The sequence below is a fragment of the Erpetoichthys calabaricus genome, chromosome 11 (genome assembly GCF_900747795.2).
Source record: "Erpetoichthys calabaricus chromosome 11, fErpCal1.3, whole genome shotgun sequence".
NCBI classification, from domain to species: Eukaryota; Metazoa; Chordata; class Cladistia; order Polypteriformes; family Polypteridae; genus Erpetoichthys; species Erpetoichthys calabaricus.
The window spans coordinates 127,512,400-127,528,017 of record NC_041404.2 but is presented as its reverse complement, the minus strand read 5'-3'; the positions used below and the strand labels follow the sequence as shown (position 1 = coordinate 127,528,017).

General features: G+C 36.6%; 1 protein-coding gene across 3 annotated transcripts in view; it reads right to left on the bottom strand.

Annotated features, from left to right (window-relative positions):
* The window catches only part of axin1 (axin 1), a 133,365-nt gene that overhangs the window by 21,614 nt on the left and 96,133 nt on the right, over window positions 1–15,618 (bottom strand). For all 3 annotated transcript variants that reach the window (XM_028813880.2, XM_028813881.2, XM_028813883.2), the window contains exon 3: window positions 8,641–8,781. In XM_028813880.2, coding sequence (XP_028669713.1) covers window positions 8,641–8,781 — 141 coding nt within the window. The remainder of the gene's footprint in view (window positions 1–8,640; window positions 8,782–15,618) is intronic.

The following is a 15,618-nucleotide window of genomic DNA, read 5'->3' as shown; positions in this document are numbered from 1 at the left end:
AGACATACTTGTGCAGTGTGTGTGACCAGTTTGTCAAAAAATAAGGACAAACACTATAAGGTAATATTGCTCAGAAGAAATCTTGAATCAAATGAAGTAGCATTATAAAGTTTTGCATAAACTCTTTGCCCCATTATGTTTGTATTTGTAAATATTTTGATATTTCAAAGATAGTGAAACATCATCAAAAAATATTAATCACCAAACATGAAAGAAAGAGCAAAAATGGAAAAGTAAAAATATTTTATTGAAAGTAAAATATCACCTCGGAATAAAAAAAAGATTTAAGTTTGCAACTTGGTTTTTAACTTAAGTATTGTAGCTTACTTATTCAGTTTACAATTATCACTGAAGTAACAGGGAATAAGTGTACAGATTTATTGATCTTCTATTAAAATATGGCGGTCAGTTTGACATGCCTTAATTAGAATAAGAAAAAAAGGCTAAGCAAATGTTAAAGCTAATAAAGTTCTTAAAAAAAACCAAACATTCTATATTCAGAAATGCAGTAAACAAACAGGAAGGAAGGCTTCATGGAATTTAAAGAAGTGCCATATTGAACAAGCTATCCATGTATGTTATTCTAAGTCTTTAGTTTGGTTAGAACATCTAACACAAAACAGGAAAAAGTGATGTCAAAAAATGAAGGTCTTTGTGACTCAAATCCTCTGTTGGGCATACTTCAAATGCAGCTTTCCTCACAGAGCTCAAATGGTTTGCGGACGTCATAATTTTTTCCAGAGCTGTGAATTCATGGTGGTCTGAAGTTAGACAACATTCCACTGTGATCTTATCATGTCACATGTTGTACTGAGTGGACATTTTAAGGGCAGTGAGGCTAGGCAAAAGGGAAAGCCACAGTAACACCACCACAGTGCTTACCTGGAAGAACAGTGTTCTACAGTTGAGCACTGCTTAATATCCTACTAAGAAATGTGCACAGAAGGTCTGCAGTTTAATGTTACTGCCAATTTCTAACATCTACAAGCTGTTCTCTATTGTTAAAAAAATAACATTCATTTATTGACTATCAAATCTTCATTCTAATGCAGCTTCACGAGAGATGTATACTCTCTTTCAAGCAACAAGGACAAAACAGAAAACTGGTCAACCTTCTCCAGATTCTTCTGTACCAAGCTGGAGAGGCTAGTGCCTTTCCCAGCAGCACTGGGTTCAAGGACACACCCTGATGTACCCACATGTAGACACAGAAAGAGACACAAGTATACAGGAAATAAAAATCATAGTCAAGATAGGACACACCCAAGTTTTAGGAAGCACTAAGAATATTTACAAAAAAAAGTGGTCCATTTGTTTGCATTTGGAGATATTTTCCAAAATGTTAAACTAAAAAAAGTCATGTTGGATTTCTAAAAAAAAATAAATAAAAATAAATAAATAAAAAGGCCTTTACACCAATGGGCTAACTCTTCTTGAGCTGTAATTGTGCTGGGTAAGGAAGAGTATGCCAACAGGGTGCCGAGAGTCTGCTTTATTCTTTGCAGCCTCAGTCCCAAAGGATAAACTTGCCTTTGTTGAAAACACTGCCGCAAATGGCTGATAATGGCCTCTAATCTATCCAGCTTCAAACACATGTTCTGTCCTGCTGCGCGGCCTTTGATGTTCCTTTAACTTAATTCCCTTGTGTCACCTCTAAACTTACAGCACTCTCTTTTTCTGAATTCTCTGTGCCAGCTCAACCAGTGTAAACAGTTTCAATGAATAAAGGGTGTAAGGAGACAAAAAGGATTTGTACAGCTACTGTCCACCTTTTTATTTAAATAAAGAACCATGAGATAGGAATAAATTTCTCAAGACTATATGCAAAACAATTAAAGTCATAATTATGAGATAATTTAATGAAACATGGCTTAATTAAAAATGAGATATTAAAAAAAAAGATAAGATAAAAAGTTAGTAATCATTTTACTACAACAGTTGAACTGCTTAGGAGGATATGTAACATAATAATTTGCACTATTGTGCGTCACCCCTGATTTTTCAAAACAGGAACCAGTAATATGGTCTCCTACACTTAGTAGTGCATTTCTATCAATTTCACCAATGCACTAATGTTCATGGATCAATATAAAATGTCTTTGTGTAGTATCTTATCAGGCTGAAAACTTTAAGGGCCCACTTTATGAATGGGGTGGAAAATGCTTCTGCTCTAGTCATCTTGAAACAGAAGGTCAGGGTTCAATATATTTTGCAAACAAGCTCAAAGAAGATAAAATGAAAGAAGGAAACTGAGAATTACTCTTCAGATCTATTCTATTAAAAATAAAAAAAAATCCATAAAAAATTAATATGAAAAACACAAAAAGTAATATTTTTGCTTATGGACTCCTTGAAATCAATCTTGTTGTAACAATGATAGATAATGAAGAAATGGAAAGCACCTTTTTAAAAGGGCTAGGGACCTTATTGTAAAACAGAGCAGCATTTCAAAGAGCGATATTTCTTGAAATGTTCAGTACTAAAAACTCATACATCTATGGTGGTGGAGGCCGCTGAAATGTAAAGTAGCTTACAATGATAAATATCTGGCCTTAAGTAGATCTTTAAAATACCCAAATCTAACCATAACACTGCAGTCACAAATTGGTTACTGTCTATACTTTTGTACAGATGACAACCTTGTACTTGAAACTATTTGCAAGTGCCCCTACAGTATTACACACTTCCTTCATCTGTGTGAATCTGTTCGTAGGTATACTATAAAATGGTGAAGGCAAGCCAATAATTTTGACACAGGGATTATGGAGTATCTATTACAGGAGTTTGGATAAGCGAAGTTGTGAAACTTTTGAGGAAATGAACATTAATGTCCTACTTAAAAGAAAATATATTTGGTATATGGCAATGCCTGAGGGAGAGGCACTGTGCAAATGTTTTGTCTGAGTGCAAGCAAAGTTAATGCTGCTAATAGGCCTGTCACACTACACAATTTACCTCAGTGATTTTCAATCACAGACTTACTTTATATATTCTTTATATATAAAAACGGGGGTGGAGGGTGGTAAGATTGGGGCAGAACTTGCTATACTGGGAAAGTATTCATCCAGGCATTGGCATTAAATTGTCAGCATGTTAATTTACAGTTAACATGTGATAAGCTTGCAATATGATGGAAACTGCGCTGGAAAATCATCAGGGAATTTCTTATCCTCTGCAACAACTAGTCATGTAATCTGACACTCTTAAGTAGACAAGATCCAGCAATTGTGTCATGTGCCTTCAGTTTAAGTAGCCCAAGTACACAAGACCAAGCCACTAATACTTGTGAGACTAACAATGCATAAAGCCAACAAGGATTTTCTAAGCCATTATACCTCAAATTGCCACTTCATAATTGAGGCATTCCATTGACGGATTCTACTGTTTTCTTAATTCTGTCAACATTTAATGTTATCTACACATTAATTAGTTAAGTTTGTTAAAATCATTTGTTATTATGATGTACAGTTATTTTAAATATTATGAATACAACCTTTTTTAAATGTAAACAAGTCACTTTACTAGCGTAGTGCCTTGGTCAGTCAGCACAAAGTACATTCTAGCAAACTCTTTATACGCAAATATTTAAAACATAGTTCTAATTTCCACAAAAACTGTGTGTTAACCAAACTAAACTGTGGAACTACAACATTAATTCTGTTTTACTAAAGAGAATGAGGAATTAATAGAAGCATGAAATTCTTGACATATTCCACATCACAATAGCGTAACTGAAAACATTTGCACTTTACTGCTTCTTACTTCATTAAACATTTTCCACACATCTCATGCATTAATTTAATTCTTATGGAAGTCTCCTGACTCATGTCCACTAACTTTGCTCTTGGATACTCTGGAGTAATATTTTGAATTGCTTTGTTTTCAGTTGTTCTAAATGAGAAAGTGGTGGATTGCATATTACTGCTTTAAAATATTATTATTTTAAAATTTATCAAAATTACCAAATATTTCATGGCAACCATCTTACATACATGAGGTCAAGCAAAAGCATAGTACAGTGGAACCTCTAGATACGAGTTTAATTCGTTCCAGCACTGAGCTTGTATAGCGAATTTCTCGTATCTAGAACAAACTTCCCCATTGAAAATAATGGAAATCCAGTTAATCCGTTCTGCACCCCAAATATATTAACATAAAAATCAATTTTCCTAACAAATAACACTGATAAATTATATATACTGTAGTCTACCTTTAATAAATAACACTGGTAAATAATATAACTGATTATTAAAAGAATCAAAACAGGTGTCCAAAGTGCAGTAGAGCATTCAATAAATCTTTAAATAAATAATCCTTAAAACAGTTGTGAAGTGGAGGTTTAAAATACACAAGAATAACAATCCTTTAACACGAGGTTAAAACGTCAAAAGGATGCAGTCTTTAAAAAACAGATGACAATCCCCGGTGCTTCTTCTCTGTTAGCGTCTCACCTGCGGGCTCTGCAACAGGCGAGACACTCTTAATGCAGCTGACCTTCTCTACACCGTCCTGCTTCAGCTGTTTGGCTCGCCTGTTCAGCTCACTGTTCAGCTACACGCGAGCCTGCACTCACTCGCCCGCCCGCCCGCCTGCTTGTGCGCTCGCTCTCGCTCTCTCTTTTACTTTTTCTCCCCCTTAACCGGCTCGCGCTTCTCTATATATGCGGGGAGGACATGGCAGCTGCAGCCCATCAGCCACAGGAACAATCATGGATGTGGGCAGTTTCCCACCTGTGCACTTAAGTGAGAAACGCAGACACCGCAGATCGCGGCTCGCAACTGCTACCACGCCCCCTTGCTAAGCCGCGAGCTATACCCACAGCCTAGCTCGTGGCTCGTTACGCGAGCCAATGCTCGTATTTAGATCTGAATTTTTCGCTCATACTTTCCTCGTATTTTGAATTTCTCGTATACAGAGGTGATCATATCTCGAGGTTCCACTGTACTATAAGTTTCAAGAAGGTAAAAGTGCAATTATCGCAAATTGTCAAAAGTAATTGACACAAATTACATGAAACCCATCCCCAAATGTGAACTTGAATCACCGTACTGGAAATTTTGTGTAATGTGTGGCATAATTTCATAAAACTGTAGTACAAGAAAACAGAATTAGCATCTGCACCTTAACTTTAAATGCAATTAAAATAGAGGGAGAATGAATCCTTGGTGTGGACCAGTATATACTGTAATTTTGATTTCCATGTAAGGGAATATGCACATGTACACCAAAAATGAAATAAACACATTTACTCTATGATTACGCTTGCAGCTGAAATAAGAAAACCAATACACATTTCATCAACGTCCAGAGCCAAATAAAGTCTAAAGCTAAAGCAACACCTGCACACTACTAAATGAAATTCACTCATTTCAGTTCACCTAATTAATGACACTTATGACTGAAAATAAGTGCAAATGATTTCTAGTGCTTAAGTGTTTCCATTCACATTTCAATTTGTAAAAACACTAATTATAAAATGCAAGTGAAATTAAACCTTTCTTCTTATGTTGGCCTTTACTCCAGATGATTATAAAAATGCAGTATAGCAGTGCTAATTCTATGTTCATTATACACTAAGTAAGTTCCAATATTCATACATGTGTTTGCAAGTTCAAAAATGAGGGAATGTTAGCACAGGCCTTAGTATTTAGAAAGCAAATCTAATGCTTGTCACATGAAATTTCAACACAAAAGATTACTTACTGGGGCTCTACTGTATTGTATTATGGTAATAGTAGTAGCACTTTATATAGGATAAGTACTATATTTGTCACATTCTAACTCCAAGCTCTAAATATACCAGCAACCCCGCGATTCTCGAAAGAATCGCAAATCCAAGACTGGCAATCACTTTCTGTTCCCTCCGATATTTGTAGGGATGAAATATCATGGAGGGTGGGTGCGTCCACAGTGCCACTCACAGTATGGCGGCAACGTTGACGTACGATTCTGCTAGTCATGAGGTTGTGTTTCAGAAGCGCGTTGTAGGCGCTTTCGTGAATTGTTTTTATCCATGCAGTCTCGCTTTTGGCAGCGGTGGTAGTGTGAACGACATGCCTGTTGCCTCTGGCATCTGTGCATATATACTGTACAACCCGGCGTGCACGCTGCACTCATAATAACCGCTTTTCCAGCAGGGTGATCTACCATGTCCGCATCACGATTTATGTACTCCATCAGCGACTTGTAGTTATCGGCCCTCAGTGCAGGTTGGTTGTTTTTAATCCATTGGAGATCATGTGATTGTGCTCGAACGTAAACATCACCTATGTATTGTTGAGTTAGCTTTCCTGCATTGATTAATGGATTAAACTCGTCTCTCACTGAGAGTCTGTAGGACAAATATTTTTTCATTGATACCCGTGATCTTTTCTGTGCTTGATTTGTTTTATATCTGCAAATTCCTGCACTCCCATTTTTCCTGGCCAGTTGGAAACAAAATGGGGTATGTCAAAGCATCAAGTTTAGGTTGGTTGGTTGGTTCCATCAGGACGTAAATGCATGACAATATCGCGGTGAAACGGAGGCTCACCGTCTTTCCTTTGAGACACAATTGCCACTTCATTAACGATGGGAACATTGTATCGTCTCGGATCCTGTTCTTTGTCCTTTATTAGCACCACGGCAATTTTAGTTGGTGCCACACCATCCGCCCCTGCTTTTGTATTGGCTTCTTTTTCAACCTCATGTAGCATTTTTATAGAGTTTGCTAATGGGTGATTGTTTATGACTTCAGCTACGTTTCTCATTATTAGCTCTGTGCATTGCTTGTTTTCAGGAAGGTTCATTCGTTGATAAACTGCGTCATCTAGATGTAACACGTACATTTGGGCACATTTGCGGTGGTGATTTGGCTCAGGGTGCACTGTTCCAATCCGATGCAATATTTGTCCACACACGCGAAAGCAGTATGGGCCATTCCCAGGTGGTGGCTTGATATTTACCCCGGTAGATGCAAAGGCAAACGAACTATTGTAGGATCTAATGCATTCCATAAAGCTTTTACTTATCCAAAGGAGGCATCTTAACTTGACCTTTTTGACAACAACGTGTATCCCTTCTGCAGTTTCTTTTTGGACCCGTGCCTCTCTTGCATGTAGTGTTTCAGAAGCGCGTTGTAGGTGCCATCGTTCATTGTTTTCATCCATGTGGGCTTGGTTTTGTGTTTCGTTTTGGAGCCGTGACTTCTTTGCTTCTGGTGTTTGTGAGGCGCGTTGTAGAAGCCTCTGTTTATTGTTTTTATCCATGCGGTCTCGTTTTTGTTTCTCTGTTACTGAATTACCGTTATGTGATTCAAACATGCCACACAGACTGCTGGCACAGTGGATTAGAGCAAGTTTAGTTTACAGGTTGTGTTGTTTGACTCTGGGGCGCCGTGCACATGCGCTTTGGTGCGTCCGCCATGCATAAATTAAACTGTCGTTTAGTAATATAGATAACCATTTTAAAAGGTGTGCAGAAAATAAAAATGTGACATAGAAATTATTTAAAGCTTCTGCATGCTGTGAGAATTTTAGAAGAACAGGGTACAGGAATTATAAAATATCCTTGCTTCATAGTTCTAGAAAGCAAATGCTCAGAAAACAGCTCTCTTGACAAATGAATGAAAGAGAGGCATAACCTCAATTCAAAAAATAACACATACTTCAGAAAGTATGAATATTTTAACAATAAAATTCATGCATTTTGCCCGATTTGAGCATATGACTGTATAACGGGCATGCGAATTATGCAACATGAATAACTTTTTATTCCAGTGGTCACCATTGGGTTCTATTATATCAAACATTTTATCTTCACTTTGCATGAATACATTAAAACTATTTTCTCGGTCCATCAGTACAGAGTACATGGGGTAAGTTAAATATCATTATTGAAACTATAATTCCTGGTTTACTCTTTATTAGCTAACATTAAAATTAAAGTTGGTAACCTAACACAAAAAAACAAACATTCTAAATACTACAACAAATCTTCCAAATAATCAATTTAAAGGATTATCCCTAAAAAAACTAAAGTGGCACGATCTGAAGCAGGTCACCCTAGACACCCAGCAAATCTGGAGAAGGTGAAGCACTTTGTAAAGCAAGAAAGGAAAAAAGTCATCAAAGGTGATGCAAAACTGATTAGTAGCTGCATGAAAAATCAGAGCTACAAAATCAAGGGCCACTGGAATCTTCATTAAAAGAATCAAAGTGTTGAATGGAAGGTCTAATTTTATAAATAATGAAACAGCGCATACATATTTATAGGCATGTCCACTAATGAAGTTATGGATGCATACAGACTTTCACAAACAATTTTCTTTTTCATTTGCCTTAGACCAAAACAATGTGGGTCATGCATAATTTCAAGCAGCATTTTGTTTATATGCCTTATTGGCTTTAAAGTTGGTCTAAGGTCACAGCTTCAATTTCTACAGACCACATACACTGTGAACCTTAGCCAATTACTTCATCTGCCTGTGCTCTGTTCATATGGAGTTGTTTTAAAGTATTTATGAAATTCTTCTAAGAAGCAGTATAGTTTTAAATAAAAAAAAACATTCAATATCTGGCAAAAGTATAGTTTAACTTGAAAACATTTCAATGTGGCTAATGTATATTTAAGCAAATTTACAATCATTAAAGAAATACATACACACTGCTGTCTGTCAAGGAAATGGTGTCAGCATCACTAGACATACTCTGCTGCTCACTGTCATTGGCACTGGTAGCAGGGGCAAGGGCGTATCCGGTGTTGACATAATAAGGGTTGATCGGTTCCCTCCACGTTCCATGTCTAAAAAAAAGGGGAAAACAAAATTATCAGTAAATTAAACATAACAATTGCAGAAATGGGTCCCCAAGGACAAGAGAGGGGAGATGAAGACCAAAACTAACCTTTCATGCATCTCATCAAAAACAACGATGGTAACGGTTTATTTAATCAGCAGATATACATTTTGCACCTTGCTTCTAAAGTACAAGCATGCATCCATTTCACAACTGGTTTATCAATTTAAAGGTAACAGGAGTAAAGAACTATGTCAACAGCATTAAACTTTTGCAATGCACACTTATACTTCTTACAAAAATGATAAAATTTAAGAATTTAGATTTATATAGAACTGCAACCTAAAATGTTAAAGAAAAGGGGATATTGCATTTAGCTCTTCTCACCATTTAGTGTTAATGTTGGAATCCAATGCCCTGTTCTTTAATGGCATTTTCGCAGATGTGCATGTTATATAAGCTTGCAACTAAATTGTGTACTATGTGAGGAAGTACAACTGTGTACCTGTGTGTTTTGTGATGGACTGGACCCCCTGCCCAGCATGGTTTCTCACACTGTACGCAGTGCTACAAGGTTAGGCTTCATATCCAATCACCTGTGACCTTAACATAGGTTTGATAATGTATATGTAATGTTTTTTAAACTTATAATTTAGTTGTACTACTAGGGGGCTCCGCCCCCTGCTCGCTTCGCTCGCCAACCCCTTGTTTTGTGTAACCCGAAATACATTGATCTATGTATGAGATATATTGGAGTGTAAAGGTGCAGATGACGTACATAGGAAGAATACATAGTATGGCACATTACAAAGATTTATTCGAATATTTCTTTATACACAACATTTGTAGTAAAGATGGCGTGTTATCCTTGAATGAGTTCTCCTTGGTATGGAGTATTTATAACCTTAACCTTAATGTCAGATGAACGCCGAACTCTTGAGAAGGCTACATAAAGTTGTCCATGTCCAAATACAGGCTCAGAGAGGTATATGCCAACTCTGTCCATGGTCCATCCTTGGGATTTGTTGATTGGCATGGCGAATGCAGGTTTAATGGGAAATTGGCGTCGTTTAAGTGTGCAATCAAAACAGTATTGTTAGTATGTGATCCTGTAAGTACATTTGCTACAATAATATTGTCTGTCATGGTGTTGATGAATAATCATGTACCGTTGCATAAACCTTGTTTAGTATTAAGGTTTCTTAATAGCATGACTATTGTTCCGACCTTAAGGTTAAGATTGTGTTGTTGCAATCCGGCAGGGTTAATAGTGTTTAAATATTCCAAGGGGAAATTAAGATGCTCATTTGGAGCCGAGAGTGTTTTGCCTCCGCTGTTTCAGACGCGCGTTGTAGGATTCTGTACGTTTAATACGGAGAGATCGTTAATTGTTATTATCTATCTGGTGACGTGTCTGTGTTTTCTGTGGTTGTACTGTTAATATTGTATTACTGTAATGTGATTCACATATGCTGTGTAGTCCAGACGTTTATTAGACAACGAGAGTTCCTAATGGCCATATATAACGAAAACAATAGTTCAGCCCTACCTATGAAATGTAATCCCCCGGGATTTGGTGTAAAGCGTTCAGCGGTTTGTACAATCCCAAGCAGCACATTATTCCTAACTTCACTCCGCATCAGTGCCACCCACAATATGGCGGTGACGCCTGCGCCTTCCGTACTATAGTTTGTCTACCGTTAGTAATGTGGATAATTGCACTTGCTGTTAATACGGCGCGTGTTCTGTGGTTGTGCGTGTTGTCCTTGAATGAGTTTTCCTTGGTATGGAGTTATTATAATCTTGACGTTTACGTCACATGCATGCCGAACTCTTGAGAAGGCTACATAAAGTTGTCCATGTCTAAATACAGGCTCAGAGAGGTAAAGGCTGACTCTGTCCATGGTCTGTCCTTGGGATTAGTTGATTAGGTATACATTGTTTACTGTTAGTAATATGGATAATTGCACTTACTGTTAAAATTACCTATTTCCATTAGTTGAACTCTTTCGTTTCTGAGCCGTGGCTCCTTTGCTTCCGGCGCATGCGCCTTCCGTACTATCTCGTGTTTGACTATGCTGCGTTTTGTGGACGTATGGGGACTCCGTACTTTCTCTGGTTTGACTGTGGGGCGGGACGCAGAAGCCTCTTCTGTTTGTGTATTCTGTGAGTACTTATAGTGTTGTATTACTGTAATGTGATTCACATATGCTGTGGATTCCGGATCTTCAGGGCTTCTGTACTATCTCGGGTTTTTACTTGTGGTGCTTTCGAAGCGCATTGTAGGCGCCTGCACCTTCCGCACTATGTCGGGTTTGACTATGCTGTGTAGTATGGACGTGTAGGGTTCTGTACTCTCTTGAGAGGGCTACATACAGTTGTCCATGTGATTCACATATGTTGTGGAGTCCTGATCTGTGGGGTTTCTGTACTCTCGTGTTTATGCTTGCGGTATGTTAGAAGCTCGTGGGCCATGCTGTGTAGTGTGGACGTTTAGTTCAGAAGCGCGTTGTAGGCGCCTTTCGTACTTTCACGCGCCTTCTGTACTATCTTTGTGGACCTGTGGGGCCTCCGTAGCCTCTTCCGTTTGACTCTGGGGTGCAGCGCAGAATACTCTTTTTTGTGTGGCTGTGTCATTAGTCTTTAGCTATGGGCGCGTTGTTGCTTCATTTCTTATTCACGTTAGTTGAGCTCTTTCGTTTTTGGGCCGTGACTTCTTCGTTCGCAGTGGATCAGACTTCGCTTGCGGTCTATGAGACGCGCGTTGTAGGCGCCTGTGCACTATGTCTCCTGGTCCCATCGCCATGTACCTGCGTCCGTGCCTTCCGGTTTACCATTCTCGGTTAGTAATATGGACGATACAAATTTGGTGAGATTAAAATATTAATGGAAAAGAAAGAACAAAATGTTTTATCAGAAGAGAATAATAAAATCATTCAGGATTATACTAACAGGTATATATTTTTCACCATGGCATCATAATGGTCAGAACTGCTACTTTCCAGCTCCAGAATCCTGGCTTTCAATCAAACTCAGAGTTTATGGCACTTAAACATTTTTCCCAAATGTCTCATGAGTTTTTTTTTTTTTTTAGAAGTCTGTTTTTTTCCCTTCCACAAATAAAAATATATACATTCTAGTTAAACTAGCATCTCTAAAACTGGCCAAATATGAGTGAGCACGAGAATATCCTGTGAAGGAATTTTACAATATTCAGGTTTGGCTCCTGCTGTGTACGCAATACTGCTATGATGCTGAAATGAATCACACAGATTTTAAAATAGTTAAAAGGATGTACATTTTCCATCAAATTTAAAACCTTCAAGTAACATGTATTTAAATTCTCCAGAGTACTTTTTATTGCCCACTGATGTCAGATTAATTATTAATCTATACTACTGTTAAGTGCTGTGTATTCCTTTAGTGTATACATTGTACCTTCCCTAAAGATTGCGACTATTGGTTCATCTTTGATGAACCTAGCAAAAGATATGAATAGACTATTTCCAAGTGCAGTAAAATATTTCATGTTTAAAAAAAAAAGTAACAATTGTATAAAATAATATCTATTACTATAATCACTTTATAAAACAATGCATGACTTTTAATCCAAACAAAGAAGAAGAAATGCAAATTGTTGACAGAAAAAATAAAAATCTGATGCAGCCAACACAACTCTCTCAATATTTACAACAAAAGTATAGTATACAGTGTGAATTTGCCAAAATATATGCAAGATGCCACACTACTCGAGTGTACCTTTCACATTTGAATCTGAAAAAATGGATTCCTAATTTAATGTAATTAATAGGGATGCTTCAATGAGGTTTTCCGATCACTGATTTCATGTTACTGGATTGGCCAATTCAGAGGTTTTTTTTTTCCTTTACTCCTGTATAACTAGATGTGTAAAAGCTTTGTGTTCTGTAGTTAACTGTGGCATTTTTATAATTAAAATATGGAACATAGGTGTTTTATTAACAAAATGCAACTATGTAAGCTTATTGTTCAGAGGGAAAAATACTACATTAAAAAATCCTTAAAATACATACTTTATCCAATATGTACAGAAGACATTTATCCATAGCATAACGGAAAATAAATGCTTCTCATAATTACAAGTTGTTGGATTGTTTAATTTCTTCTTATATGTATTTACCTGAAACAAATGTTTAATTCAAAAAAGTAGTTTTCACCATTTGTCTAACAAATCTATATATTCATTCAATTGATACTGGCAGTTAAACAATGCTCAAACGTAAAAATACATACTTACAGGTTTTAATCATTTTTAGTCATTAACTGCCCAACAGCTTTTTTTACTTTTAAAATACACATTTACTATACCTATCAAGTTTTTTTTTTTTTTTTTTTTTTACTAACTAGTTTACTAGTTAAGCGTTCCTAATTCTACAAGTGTAATTGTAAATATGGATTACTATTTTGCCCATTTCTTTTGCTTTCTTACCAAAATCTCTATTGTATGAAACACACAAATAATAAACAAGGCTAACAGGCTTAACAAGTTTACAAGTAGAATTGACAGATTTTGCTGTTTAAAATAACAAACCTATTTTTAATAAGCAGAAATTCCAAATCCTTCTTTTGCTGCTCTCTTTTCACAGGAAGCACACAGTAAACAAAAAAAAAAAAGATATGAGCTAGTTCAACAACACTTCACACAAAGCAGCACAAAAAAATAGATTAACCTAAAAATTAATTAGCAGGGGCTGAAAATTTTTTTTAGTGATCAGCCAATTAACACAGTGCTTTGATAAGAGTCTTTTGCACTGAAAACTGGTCAGTTTCGATCATTGGCCAATCAAAGAATCACTAGTAGCTAAAAAAACATACAAAATATTGAGACTTGGGTATAAATCCTAACAATTAATGAATCAAGGCAACTATAAATATGTGAATTTTCACATGTTCCCACTGACTACCAGCCATGTAGTCTGACATCCTCTGCGACTTTGTGACACCGACAAATGCAAACCTGCGTGATTTTGATAATAGTCATAGGGACAGGCTTGAGTGTTTGTGAGAGCAGACAACCAATGATCATTCACCCTGAAGAACAATACATATAATGCAGCTACGAACTTGACACTAAATACACAGAAATAACTGAAAACCTAATTAGCTACAATGCATGGTGTTCACAAAATCTCTTAAGAATCAGTCCAGTCATTCTCTACTATTTATTTAGCCACAAAATCATTGACACAATCTTCCTAAAAATGTGTAAAACCACTCTAGAAGCATCAAAATGTCTACATGGCTCTGGAGAACTGAAACTAAAAGTATTCTGATATATCTAAAAGCAAACCAGAATTAAGTAAAGCCTCTAGAATCAAAAAAGCCTTCACCTTGATTCATCTATGGAAGGAGTTTTTCCCCAAAATTTCTTAAAAGCATGTTGCAAAAAGTGAAAGCAGAAAGAGCATAATCAACAAGGTTGTTTCTTTACTGCCACTGAAGACATTCAGTAAGACTGGGTCTTTTATACTGTATACATGAAAGGTGAAATACTTCAATATTGCCCTGATTAGTGTTTTAACTCAAGAGTCAAGACCTTAATTTATAAAATGAAACTTACTGCCTATGCTTTAGACCCAGTTTGATCAAAACTGGTGAAAAAGCTCAATGGCTTTTCTGGCAGCACCCAAGCCTAATATTATCGATAGTTCACTAATAATTGAAACAAATTCACAACTGCAACAACAGTATCAGTTATTAGACCATTACCATGTCCAAAAAAAAAAAAGTTCTAGACCCAAATGTACTTATTCACCTTTTCCAATATATGAATGATTATTTGAGAAATTCCAGTCCGGCACCTGCGCTGGTCACCATACAGAAGACTTATTGCTTTATTTTAAAATATCTGGATTAGAATTTCCGAATAGTTGTGCATGTTGCACCTGTTCATTAGTCATTTACATAAAAACAGACTATACTGCTAAATGCACAGGAGGTTGCAGGGGGCAAGCTGACCAAGGTCTCTGGGACTGGGACTGTGTCAGAGGACCTACGATTTTTTTGTCTGTAATAACTGACTGTATGATCCCACCGCACAGAGGTTTATTTTTGTAAGGGATGCGGATGACTGTAGTTTTTGCTTTCATCTCCTGCACTGTCAACTGGCCATAGTTCAACAATTAATTAATGGACAGATATGGCTGGGCTCCATGTATGTTAACTTGTTTCGAACCATTTTGTTTTCTTATCTGTTTAAACAAATCAATGTCTTTAAGTGAACTCTTTATGTAATTAATAATTCGTAAAGTTGTATTTGTATCTACCTGTGAGTATGTCACAGCGCTCTGTGCCTGCACTTAGTGAAGGCACTACTTGTATTAAAAAAATAAACTAAATTGAATACTGTGACATAAAATTATTTGACACAGGAGATTTCGCAAAATTCTGTCAAGTACCATTTATAAAATTGCAAGCTTTGGACAGCTTCAACATAAAAAAGCAGGAAAATTAGTTTTGGTATTGTGCAAATTTTAAAGAAAGCAAGCAAGTGAAGGCTTGTGTACATTTTCTGTAAACAGACACACTCTGCTGAAGGTGTAAGGGCATTAATAAGGTGCCTCACTCAGAGTTAACTGATGTTTGCAAATGCAATTACAAGGCTATGGTACAAAACCATTGAGAAACCTCAGAAATATACTTTGGAAGAGTCAGGACAAGTCAAGACACAAATGAAATATATGCATGTAATTACCGTATATCTAATCAAGGAAGTATTAGGCCTAATTTTCATAAAACAAAAACCAGAAATGAATTTCCTAGCTGATAAAGAATTAAGCACAGGGGGTGGCACTTTGAAACATAC